Genomic DNA, 13,175 nt, shown 5'->3' on the forward strand with positions numbered 1-13,175 from the left:
TTGGACCATTGCAAGGATAGGAAAGGTTTAGGAGGATATGGGTTGAGAGTGTGTTGCTGAAAAAGCACAGCAGGTCAGGCAGCATCCGAGGAGCAGGAAAATCGATATCTCGGGCCGGAGCCCTTCACCAGGAATTGGCCAAGTGCAGGGAAATGGGGTTAGTGTGGACATATTGGTTGGCATGGACCAGTTTGGGCTGAAGGGCTCCTCTCTGTGCTGTACAAGGGAGGTTTGGAAATGCTTGTTAAGCAAGAGGGTGAAAGGTTAACAGTTGGATGGGAATGCAGGCTAAAGGTTACAATCTGATTGGTCATGATTCTATCAAATGATAGAGCAGGCTTGAGAGGCCTATTCCTGATTTATATGTCCGTATACTTCCAGCAATGAATTCTCGACAGTTGATGGGACTGAAGTCTGGAGAAATGATTGATAAATGATTTTTAAACTCATTCATTCACAGATGACAGTTTGAAGAAGAAAAAACCGGGTGTGTGGGCTGAGGCCGATTTGGACATTGCATACGAGAAGAGACCGTCACAGATCCCTAGCTATGAAACCAGTAAGTCTAGTCTCTGGGCAGCAAATTGATTATTATCCTCCAACATCTTAAAAGGGCTTGTTCAGTGGTTAGCACTCATGCCTCACAGCACCAGGGACCCAGATTCGATTCCACCCTCAGGCGACTGTCTGTGTGGAGTTTGTGCATTCTTCCTGTGTCTGCATGGGTTTCTTCCCACAGTCCAGAGGTGTGCAGGTTAGGGTGGATTGCCCATGCTCAATTACCCCATAGTGTCCAGGGATGGGCAAGCTAGGTGAATTGGCCATGATAAATGTAGGGTTACAGGGATAGGGAAGAGGGATGTGGGTCAGGGTGGGATGGTTTTCAGAGGGTTGGTGTGGATTTGATGGCCTGCTTCCACATTGTAGGGAGTCTATGAAAATTACTGCTACAGCACAAGACCATTCAGCCCATCAGCACATTGCACTGTCTCTTCAATTAACCACCTTTCCTGTTCTACCCCCAAAACCTTGCACATTTCTCCTCTTCACTTACTTATCCAATGTCCTTTTGAAGGTTACTTTTGAACCTGTCTTGACTACCATTTCAGTCAGCGCATTCCCAGATTGTTACATCTTGTTGTGAATTCTGCTTCTCTCCTACCTGGTAGTCTTATTTTCAATTGATACCTAAGCATTCTAAGCTTTCCAACCCCCTCCCGAATTCTCCCTCGCAACACACATCTGCTCACTAAATCCCACCGCATGCCAACAAATCAGGATTGTCGCATAACTGAAGGAGGCCATTCAGCCCTCTGTATCTGTACAGGCTCTGTCAGCACTTTAAGTTTGTGCCAAAGTCCTGTCCTTTCCCCATAACCCTACACATGATTTTTATTAATCATCTGATACCCTCTTGAAGGCCTCAGTTGAACCTGCTTCCACCACTTTTCCAAATCTTAACTGCTCACTTTGTGAAAAAGGTCTTCCCCTCCCCACGAATTTGCTCCCTTTGTGAAACACTAAGTCTGTGCCCTCCCTTCCACCCCTCCCAGTTTTTAATTGTCTGTCTGAAACCACGTGAAATTAAAGGTGTTAAAATGGGCGTGCTTTGGGTTAGCACTGATTTTTAAGGAGTTACGCAATCAAGGCAGGTGAGTGGGGTTGGGCCACAGGTTTGAGGAGTGGCCTTTTCCTTTATCTATGGCTGTAATTTTTCTTTTCCTAACACTTCAGAGCCCCGGGAGGGCATGTAGAATTCCTTGGTCAGAGGATCTCTGTGGACTGCTGATGATTGGGTTGTTCTGAGGGCAGTGCCATCTAATGGTAAAAACTGCAGACGCTGGAAATCAGCAACGAAAACAGAAATTGTTGGAAAAGCTCAGCAGGTCTGGCAGCATTTGTGGAGAGAAATCACAGTTAACCTTTCAGGTCAAAATACCTTCCTCAGAACTGATGGTAGCTTGGTTTTTATGCAGAGGTTATGGAGGGGGTGAGGGGGGAGGTGGTAATGGTGATAAGGGGTACATGATTGGTGGCGATGGAGCCCAGAGAGAGACTAGTTGGGGTCTATCTGTGACTAACAATGGGTTGTGTAATAGACCATGTGATAACAAGGCCTGGTGTGTTGGGGTAAGGACATGGGAGAAGATGCATCAAGCCCTCACATTGTTGAACTTGATGTTGAGTCCAGAAGGCTGCAGAGTCCCCGAGTGGAGAATGATGTGCTGTTCTCCCAACTTGGGCGGCACGGTGGCACAGCGGTTAGCACTGCTGCCTCACAGCGCCAGAGACCTGGGTTCAATTCCCGCCTCAGGCAACCGACTGTATGGAGTTTGCACATTCTCCCCATGTCTGTGTGGGTTTCCTCCGGGTGCTCCGGTTTCCTCCCACAGTCCAAAAATGTGCAGATCAGGTGAATTGGCCAGGCTAAATTGCCCGTAGTGTTAGGTGAAGGGGGTAAATGTAGGGGAATGGGTCTGGGTGGTTTGCGCTTCAGCAGGTCGGTGTGGACTTGTTGGGCCGAAGGGCCTGTTTCCACACTGTAAGTAATCTAATCTAATGAAACTTGCGCTGAGCTTCACTGGAACACTGCAGCAAGCCTGAGGCAGAGATGCTGGCCAGGGAACAATGTCTAAAATCTAATGGGTGTTTGTCTCTTGGTGTCACTGCAGAGCATGAACAGAACTGGAGCACAGCGAAGCACGAAGGGAGCTGGAGGCAAACAGACCTCGATTTGGCGGTTATCCCAAACAAGGTGAGTCCTGACCAGTAACAGAGTGACCAGTTGTTGCTGAAGGACAACGGGTTGGGCCTCTTCAAGCCTGTCTCTCAATTCAGTTACGTTGTCGGGGACGGGATCCTCACTATTTGCAGGCAATGTAAGCTTCCTATAAATTTGATGAATAGCAAAAGAATTAAAAACTGGGGTTTATTCCACATAAGAATTGATTAATTTTCAGCAATAAGTTGTAATAATGACAGTAGGGAAGGGCAGAATGATTAATGAAAATTGCTTCCTAATAGAGTTGGGATGTACTTGCAGAACAATGAATATCAGTGTCAGGGATATGACAGATCCTTGTGTACTGCGACCAATCTGTATTTTAACTCCAGTTACTACTCCTTGCCCCTTTGGCTCTCTTGCCCAATAAAATTCCATTCATTATAAGTCCTCAAAATTCACTTCACCATAAGAGGTCCAGATTTCCATTGGCCCATCTTGTCTGATGCCACCCCCACGCAATGTATATTTTGTATTTCCACCACAGGACAGTTTAGTCCCTGATATATCAAACTGATTCAACATCTCAAACACCCTCCCAAAGCCGAGCAAATACAAACCAGGGTTGCACCACCTTGTCTCGCCTCTTTAATCCCATTCCAAATGGGTCAGCATAGTAGCTTTACCCTGCCTAAGGCTCTCGCGTCCTTCTGGAGGTGTATTGCCTGGAGCTGAGCACAGTACGTTCCTTTCAATTTATTCCTGGGATCAGCATCTTGCTGGCAAGTTCTTTTTTTATTGTCCCTTGAAGATGGTGGTGAGTAGTGTTTTTGAACCTCTGCAATCCATATCATGTAGGGACATCCCACAGGACTATTAGGGAGGGAGATCCAGGATTTTGACCCAGCGACGCTAAAGGAACAGTAGTTTATTTCCTAGTTAAGTGTTGAGTGGCTTGGAGGGGAACTTGCAAAGGGTGGTTTTCCCATGTCTCTTCTGACCTTTTCCTTCCATGCAAATGTGGAAGTGCCGGTGTTGGACTGGAGTGGACAAAGTTTAAAAATCACACAACACCAGGTTATAGTCCAACAGGCTTATTTGGAAGTGCAGACTTTTTGGAGCGCTGCTCCCTCATCCGGTAGCTAGTGGAGTAGGATCATAGGGCACAGCTTTTTTAAGCAAAGGTCATAGTGTCATCCACTGATGTGATATATTGAACAAACCTAGATAGAAACAGCAGGAGAAAGTGACAACTGCCGATGCAGGAGATCAGAGTAGAGTGTGGTGCTGGAAAAGCACAGCTGGTCAGGCAGCATCCGAGGAGCAGAAGAATCAGCGTTTCGGGCATAAGCCCTTCATCAGCAATCTAGGCTTGTTCAATATATCGCATCAGTGTATGACACTATGATCTCTTACTATAAATCTGTCTCTTATGATCCTGCTCCACTAGCTACCTGACAAAGGAGCAGCACTCTGAAAGCTTGTACTTCCAAATAAACCTGTTGGACCATAACCTGTTGTTATGATTTTTAACTTTCTAGACACAAGCAATCATGAGTTTTGGAAGGTGCTGTCTAAGGAGATTAGCGAGTTGCTGCAGTGCATCTTGTAGATAGTATATACTGCTACTACCTGAGGTTGACGGGGTGGATGTTTGTGGGTGTAGCGCCAATCAAGCGGGCTGCTTTATCCTGGACAGTGTCAAAGCTTCTTGAATGTTGTTGGGGTTATACCCATCCAGGCAAGTGGGGAGTTTTCCATCACACTTCTGACTTGTGCCTTGTGGATGGGCTTTGGGAAGACAGGAGATGAGTTACTGCAATATTCCCAATCTCTGGTCTGCTTTTGCTGCTGTTTTTACAGAGTTTGGTTTCTAATCAGCAGGATCACCCGGGTGTTGCGATTGATGGATCCAAAGATGATAGCATTGAGTGTCTAGGGGCGATGATGAGATTCTCTGCTGTTGACGACTGTTGTTGTCTGGCCCTCGTTTGTTGAATTTGTCCCTTGCCCCTTCAGCCCAAACCTGAATGTTGTCCAGGTCTTGCTGAACGAATGCACGGTCTGATTCGATACCTAAGGAAGCTGTAAATGTGATGGAACATAGAAACCAACAGGGAGCCACCGTTGAGGTGAAGTGAGCAAACCTCTGTGCAAGCAAAGACCCAATCCTCACTGTTAATACTGGGATAGATTAAATCCGTTAGGTGCAATTATCACTGAACACTCCACCCTGTATCTGAATACAGGCTCCTGTGATTAACATGGAGTTATGGTGTTGACACCCAGTATCTGACACTTGGAGGGTGCAGTGGGCAGGGAGAGGGATAATGGGTGTGCTTCATTGCTTAATTATCCCAATGCTTGATGTTGTCCAGGATTAAACACTTGTCACGTTTTTGCTGTGCACGTGCATCAAAGGGACCAGGTGATCAGACAGATCCAAACCTAGGCATGCAGCAACGAATTGGCTCAGTTCCCTCAAACCGTCCACCTCAATAGGATTGGAAACAGAGTTGACTTGAGTGAAGGAGGCCATTTAGACCAGCCTATCTACACTGGTCCTTTTTGAAGGAGTTATCCAATTAATCTCACGGCCGTCTGATTTCATTTCTGCTTTTGCGAATGCCACTGGGCAAGTCTGTCAATACGTGCCCTTCCCGAGTTGCTCTTGAACTCGGTGGTTGGCTCGACCTTTCCAGAGGGCAGTTGAGAGTCTGCTGCCGTGGAGGAATAAGGGAGGGTGGACTGACAGGAAAGTGGAGTTGAGGCCACATCAGCTGGCAGAGTAGAGCAGGTTTGAGGAACAGAGCGGCCTATTCTGGAGTCTCACAAAGATCTTGTCGTTAAGAATAGATTTCCTTACGTGAAGCACATTCATAAACATCCATTTACAACAATTGATTGTTTCACAGTTGCTATCACTGAGACTTGCTTTCAGTTCTCGATTTTTTTCATTCATGGGCTGAAGGCATTGCTGGTTAGGCAGCATTTATTACCCATTCCCCAGAGGGCAGTTGAGAGTCAACCTCATTGCTGTGGGTCTGGAGTCACATGTAGGCCAAACCAGGTAGGGATGGCAGATTTCCTTCCCTAAAGGACATTAGTGAACCAGATAGGTTTTTCCTGGCAATTGGCAATGGATTTATAGTGGTTATTAGATTCGTAACTCTAGATATTTATAGAATTCAAATTCCACCACCTGCAAGGGCAGCTTTCAAACCCAGGTCCCCAGAATGTTATCTGGGTCTCTGAATTAACAGTCCAGTGACAATACCACTAGGCCATCAACTTCCCATTGATAAACCAAATTTAAATCTACCAGCACCTGTGGTGGGATTTGAACCTGTGTCTCTGGAGCATTAGCCTGCACCTCTGGGTTATTAATCCTTAATTCCTTAGTTAACTTTATTGTCACAAACTCAAACAGTGAAAAATTTACAAGTCACCACTTGTACCAGCTTAAGCACAAACATACCTAGGAACAACTTCTTAAGTACAAATCCTTAGGGGAAAATATTACTAATCCAGTGATGTTACTGCTACCTCCTCATTGTGATCGTTCCATCACCTTTTCGAGCAGTGGTTTCTGGGGGAGGGGTGGGCTACTCAGTTGAGGCCAAGAATCCTTTTGTCTCCCAGCAACCCTCCTGAATTCTCAGGAAACTCTTTCATTCTGAGTTTTGAAGAAGGGACCCTCAACGTTAACTCTGCTTTCTTTCTCCACAAATGCTACCAGACCTACTGAGTTTTTCCAGCAATTTCTGTTTTTATTCCTTCGTTTCCGCTGGCCACCTTCTCGATTATGGTCTTATGATCAGCAGTGAGGTTCCATTGACGAGCACCAGATTTGATTGAGCCCTGGGACAGGGAATCTAGGCGATGGGTTTCAATTTCAGGAAAGGGCTTGCATTTTTACAGCGCTTTGGGATACATTTGAAATCTGGTCATTATGGCGATGAGGGAAGCTTACAGCCACTTACAGTTTGGTCATTGCAAGCTCCCACACCAGGGGTGCAGCGTAATTCTGGAGAAGTGGCAATTTTTTGTTGTCAGGGGCCAAAAACAAATTTGAGGACAAGGAAATACTTTCATACAGAGACTGGAAAGGGATTGTGATGGATGAGGAGAAAGTGAATTAATTTTGTGTCTCCGTCTTCTCTTTCCCACCCCCCCAGACTGCAGGAGGAAGGAACAAGGCATTCAATTTGATTCAAATATACGGAACCCTACCCAAGGGGACTGTTCCACTTCACTGGAGACATGAGACAGCCCAGCAGCAGAGGAGACCCCCACTGCTCAGCTCCCCCCAGCACAGCCCCTGGCCCAACCTGCCATCCCCAATCGTGTCCCGGACCAATGTGCCACCACACAACCCCCGGCCCTCGTCCATCAAGGAGCGTAGAAACGTCCTGCCCCTCTCGGTGCTGATCAGACCCACCATCGTCAAACAAGGCCGGGGAAGGATGACCGCTGGGGCCAGGCTCCCTCAGGGCCAGATTGGTGCCCCTCCAACGATGAGATACCCACAGCTTCAGCCAGTAGCAGAAGGTGAGTCTGTGACTGTATATCTCCGTCCAGATATTACTGAGCCACCTTCGGGGTGGGGGGGGGGGTGAATGGAGGGAAGGAGATTGGAGAGGGAATCATTTCCTTTCTAGCATCATTTACTATCTTAAAGGCACCTCAGACCACTTCAATGACTTGGGATACCTAATATCTTTTGGTCCATAATTCTCTGAAGTTTGTATGACATGTAGACAGGGTAGTAAAGGAGGCGTTTAATACTCTTGGCTTAATTGCTCAGACCTTTAAGTGAAGGAATTTAGATGTAATGTTGTGGTTGTACAGGACATTGGTGAGACCTCTTCCAGAGTACTGTGTCCAGTTCTGGTTGCTCTGTTATTGAAAGGATATTATTAAACTGGGAGAGGGTTCAGAAGAGATTTACCAGGAATTTGTCAGGAATGAATGGTTTGAGCTATAGGGGGAGGCTGGATAGGCTGGGACTTTTTTCACTGGAGAGTAGGAGGTTGAGTGGCGATCTTACAGATGTTAAAATCACGAGGGGTATAGATAAGATGAATGGCAAGTGTCTTTTCCCTAGGGTGGGGGATTTCAAGACTAGGTGGCATATTTTGAAGGTGAGAGGAGAGAGATTTAGAATAGGCATGAGGGGCAATTTTTTTTCACAGGAGTTCATTTGTGGAATGAACTTCCAGAGGAAGTGGATGTGGAGACAGTTACAACAAATAAAAGACATTTGGATAAGTACATAAATAGGAAAGGTTTGAAGCGATATGGGCAAAGGCAGGCAGGTGGGACTAGTTTAGTTTGGGAAATCTGGTTGGCATGGACTGGTTGGACCGAATGGTCTGATTCCAGGTTGTATGAATCAATGGCGCATTTTAATGCATAAGATGCAGCAGCCAATTGTGTGCACAGCAAGATCCCGCTGACAGCATTGTGACAATTGGTCAGATGATTCATATATTTTTTTCCCTTTTTGGGTGACGCTGGTTTGGAAATCGATATTGCCACCCAGGGAGACAAAACAGCCACAGGAACATTTGTTTCACCCGAGGGGTGGACCACTTCCATCTCAATTCCTAAAAAAAAAAGACCCTTGGACAATGTGCACCCCCCCCCCCCCCCCCAGTCCTGACCCTCGGGCGGTTCATTGCTCCCTTGGCCTTGGCACTCCAGCTGAAGTGACTCTGTGGCACTCGAACCCACAGACTTGTACCGCGGCAGCTTAATGTGTTTCATGCCTCACCCGACTTGTACAGTGTGCTTCACATCCTCACAGTGACTCCAAATGGCTTCAGACCCATGAAATAAGATTGAAGTAAATAGCCTCTGCTGATGTGAGAGAGAGAACACAGCCATTGTGTGCGCAATATTCGCTAGCCGATTCACCAGTTAGTCTGTGTTTGAGGTTGGTCGAGAGGTTAGCCAGTGTTCTGAGCGACTGTCCTGCCTCACCTGTGAACTCTTCTGAGTTAAAACAAATGCAAAATGCTGCGGATGCTGGCAGACTGAAATAAAATGAGTGTGTGGGATGAACTTGGCAGCTCTGTAGAGAAACAGAATTAATGTTTCAAGTCTGATATGACTTCTCTTTGCAGCTATATCCATTAATTTGCTGTGTTCACAGAATAGAATCAGACAATCCTTGGTGCAACAAGAGGCCATTTGGCCCATTGAGTTTGCACCAACCTTCCAAAATGTATCCCACCCTATACCCGTAATCCTGCATTTCCCATGGCCAATTCAAGTAACCTACAAATCCCTGGACTCTACGGGCAATTTAGCACAACCAATCCACCTAACCTACACATCTGTGGACTGTGGGAGGAAACCAGAACACCCAGAGGAAATCCATGCAGACACAGGGAGAATGTGCAAACTCTCGACAGTCACCCGAGGTGGGAATCGAACCCGGATCCCTGGCACTGAGGCAGCAGTGCTAACCACTGAGCCACCATAGGCGGATGTGGATGATGGAGAAAAGTCGGGGGGGATGTTCTGAGGAGTGGAGACTGGAATTGGTCAGTGTTATGTTTTGATGGCTTGTGGTTAATTGTTTTTGTGTTCTCTTTCTGCCTCTCTTTGTCACAGTTGGCAGGAAGGTGCCCGCTTTATCAGCTCTGCCCTTGGATGCCATGCACTACCCCCTTCCTCTGGCAGAGATGGGCGAGGTAGAGACCGAGATCGCCAACATCCTGCAGCCTGGAGACTCTCCTGATCCGGAGAGTATTCCCCGGCCCCTGTCCCCCACACGCCTACAGCCGGTCTCCCTGCCAGACTCTGAGGCTATCCAGGACATGGAGGAGCTGATGCGTATCCGAGCTGCCATTCCGCGCCCCCTGAAAAGGCGGACATCCATCGAACAGCCAGTGCAGCAGCTGGTCCCCATGCAGAAGCAAGCGCGCCTGTACCAGCAGCTCACCAAGCTCTTCGCTCGCAGCGGGGCCAGCCAGCGAAAGCATCAGGAACCTGCCGAGGGCAGTGCCTTACCCAGCTCGCCACAGACCTCACCCACTTCGGACACTCACCTCTCCCCGAATCTCCCCACCCCGATACTGGAATTTCCATCGTCGCCCTCCACATTACCCGTAAGTTCAGCTGCTGACTCTGTGCTCCTACTTCCTCAGTGCATCCTGCTCTGTCTATCTCTCACGTGCGCTCTCTCCTGTCTCCCCTGGTCCTGCTGATTGTGACGCAGTTACCAGGTCCAGTCCGATATCAGTCGGGTGCACCCTTGATTCAGCGCCAAGTTGGCAGACTCTGGCAGGCTGTTGGGTTAGAAGTGGAGTCTCAATGGATTGAATGGCCTACTTTTTTTATTCCTTCTGACCTTGACTATCCCCCTGCTGTAGCAGATTGTGACAAAGGCATAATGCTGGGTGGGGAACTTTAGTCTGTCTAACCCAGTGCTGTCCCTCTGCTGGGAGTATTTAATGGGGACAGTGTAGAGGGAGCTTTACTCTGTATATGACCCTGTCCTGCGAGTGTTTGATGGGGACAGTGTAGATCGCGGGAGCTTTACTCTGTGTCTAACCTGGTGCTGTCCCTGTCCTGCAAGTGTTTGATGGGGACAGTGTAGAGGTAGCATTACTTTCTATTTAGATTGCTTACAGTGTGGAAACAGGCCCTTCGGCCCAACAAGTCCACACCGCCCCGCCGAAGCGCAACCCACCCATTCCCCTACATCTACCCCTTACCTAACACTACAGGCAATTTAGCATGGCCAATTCACCTGACCTGCACATCTTAGTTTGAGTTTAAAAGAGTTGAGGGATCTTTAGTCGATTGAACCCCAAGCTGTACCTGTCCTATGGTTTTTGATGGAAAATGCAATCAGATCGATGAAGGATTCCGGTCCCTAGTCTGGTCTGTAACAGTCTGAACTGTCTCCCTCCCTGGGACTATGATTAGGTGCCTAAAGCAAAGTAGCATGACATGATGAAACTTGTGCTGATTTGCTTTTACCCTGTGAGCGCTCCAGTGGCGCAAGAAGAGGCTGAGCTGATTTTGTTTCTCTCTCTGGATCTTTTCTAGGTGAAGCGTTCAATTCTGAAGCAGGGAGACAGCTCTGAACCGAGTACAAAGATGAGAGCACGGCTGAATCCTTTAGTGGTGTTGCTGGACGCTGCATTACTCGGGGAGCTGGAGGTGGTGAAGCGAGTGGTGTTCGAGGTGAATTGACATTCATTGTTCCTCCACCTTAGAATTTTGACTAAGCCCTTGTCCCTCCCTGGAGGTACTTACTCACCAGTAACTATTGGACCAGGAATGAGCCAATTGATCAAATATTCCAGAAAATCAAGAGGTTACACCTAATCAGTGTAAAAACCCTCAGTAATAGAAACGTAATGTGGGGGTACACACATTACTGGTATACCTTATATACAGCATAAGTGACTTAAATAATAATGCAACTTTGCCTTAAATAAAACTCACTGGTACAAAATCTTCTCACCTGTATCCTCAACCGTCTACTCAGATATCACGACAGATTTTAGACTTTGTCACGTATACTCAAGTACAGGAGTACGGTGAAAACTGTATAATGTCACCACACATGATGCCACCTTGGGTACCTAAGTACAACAAAAGCTTAAGTTAGGAAATAGAGAAACGTGTTAAAATGTTAAGCATTACTTCATAGAATAGTAGAAAGGTAAAGAAATAGATGATTACTATGAAAGACTTCAAGGTTAATTAACTTTGCAGTACTGAGGTATATGAGTTTTGCTAGTTTATCGAGAGTTTGTAAGCTGCCCGTTAAAACATAGTTTGCTGTATATTTTTTTGTAAGAGGTCTGCAGCAGCAATCAGTTCATTGACTGTCTGATAGAACACCACTGACCCCTTCTGATGCTTTGGCAGACTGCAGCCTTTGAGGGAGTTTTCCCAAGGGCTCTGCAGCAAGGAAAGCTCAGTTTACCTGGGTCCAGTTTTCAGAACTGGCTCCTCCTGAAGAAACCTAACTAAATCTGCAGTAGTGAGGTTATAGACCAGTTTCAGAATACTGCGTGCAATTCTGGTCTTCCTGCTGTAGGAAAAATGTTGTGAAACTTAAGGGCTCAGAAAAGATTTAAGGTTGTCTGAGCGGTTGGAGGGTTTGAGCCACAGGGAGGGGCTGAATAGGCTGGGGCTGTTTTGCCTGGAGCATTGTAGGCTGAGGGATGACCTTTATAGAGATTATAAAATCATGACTGGCATGGATAGGCTGAATAGCCACGGTCTTTTTCCCAGTGTAGGGGAGTCGAAAACTAGAGGGCATAGTGAGAGGGGAAAGATTTAAGAGGAACCAAAGGGGCAGCTTTTCACGCAGAGGGTGGTGTGTGTATGGAATGAGCTGCCAGAGGAAGTGGTGGAGGCTGGTACAATTACAGCATTTAAAAGGCATCTGAATGGGTACGTGAATAGGAAGGGTTTAAAGGGAATATGGGCCAAATGATGACAAATGGCACTAGATTAATTTCGGATATGTGGTCGGCATGGATGAGTCGGACCGAATGGTCTGTTTCTGTGCTGTACATCTCTAGAACTCTAAGTTTCTGGGTGTATTGGGGGTAGAGGTGGCCTGAGGTTTGGGTTAGAAACTGCTCGTGTCCCCTGCCTCCTCCCACTCAGTGACCTGACACATTGCTCTCTTCTCTTTCAGATGGATGACCCGAGCCAGTCCAATGACGAGGGCATCACGGGGCTTCACAACGCAGTGTGTGGCGGCCATTATGACATCGTCGAGTTTCTGGTCAACTTTGGAGTCAACATCAACGTAGCCGATGGCTATGGATGGTTAGTCTCCACCCTGCCCAAAAAAAAGGCTTCTGCGTCCATTCAGCTGCGCTCCCTGTTTGGGTCAGCTGGTGAATGAATTCTCCAGCACAGACCTGCGTTTATGTAGCACCTTTAGTGCAGTAAAACATCAGGAGGCATTTCACAGGAGATTTTATGATGGAGTTCCGTTAGGAGATGTTGGGATTGGTGTTCAGCTTTTCAGTGGAAGAAGGAAGTTTTCCAAAAGGAAAAAGAAGCCTTAAAGGAAGAAAGAGGAGGAGAGGTTTAGGGAGGTAATTCCAGAGCTTGGAGTCCAGAGAGCAGAAGGCACAGCCCAAAATGATGGAGGGTTAAAAATCAGTGATGTACACGTGATCGCAGCCAGAGGTGTGCACAACGTTCCTGAGATTGGTCCTTCGTTTGTAACAAATTAGTTACTCTCTATCAGAGTTTGATTGGTCTTGTGATGGGGAGAGTGGGGAACCAGACAGGGGTTCTGTTCCTTATCAAACTGGTGACAAACTGTGTGTGTGTGTGTGTGTGTGTATGTGGGACCTTGCCTAGGTATACTGCCTCCCACAGTCTTAATAGCTAGTCAAAGCACTCTCAAAGAGCAGTGTGCTTCAGCAGCAGCTGATGCCTTCAGAAAGGGAGAGGATTT

At 47.1% G+C, this 13,175-nt stretch overlaps 1 protein-coding gene across 3 annotated transcripts in view; it reads left to right on the plus strand.

Annotated features, from left to right (window-relative positions):
• ppp1r13l (protein phosphatase 1, regulatory subunit 13 like) overlaps nt 1-13,175 on the plus strand; it is a 53,237-nt gene that overhangs the window by 33,865 nt on the left and 6,197 nt on the right. For all 3 annotated transcript variants that reach the window (XM_072549426.1, XM_072549425.1, XM_072549427.1), the window contains exons 5-10: nt 461-559; nt 2,673-2,755; nt 6,901-7,273; nt 9,344-9,840; nt 10,787-10,924; nt 12,399-12,532. In XM_072549426.1, coding sequence (XP_072405527.1) covers nt 461-559; nt 2,673-2,755; nt 6,901-7,273; nt 9,344-9,840; nt 10,787-10,924; nt 12,399-12,532 — 1,324 coding nt within the window. The remainder of the gene's footprint in view (nt 1-460; nt 560-2,672; nt 2,756-6,900; nt 7,274-9,343; nt 9,841-10,786; nt 10,925-12,398; nt 12,533-13,175) is intronic.

This window comes from Chiloscyllium punctatum, chromosome 29, assembly GCF_047496795.1.
Source record: "Chiloscyllium punctatum isolate Juve2018m chromosome 29, sChiPun1.3, whole genome shotgun sequence".
Lineage (NCBI taxonomy): Eukaryota > Metazoa > Chordata > Chondrichthyes > Orectolobiformes > Hemiscylliidae > Chiloscyllium > Chiloscyllium punctatum.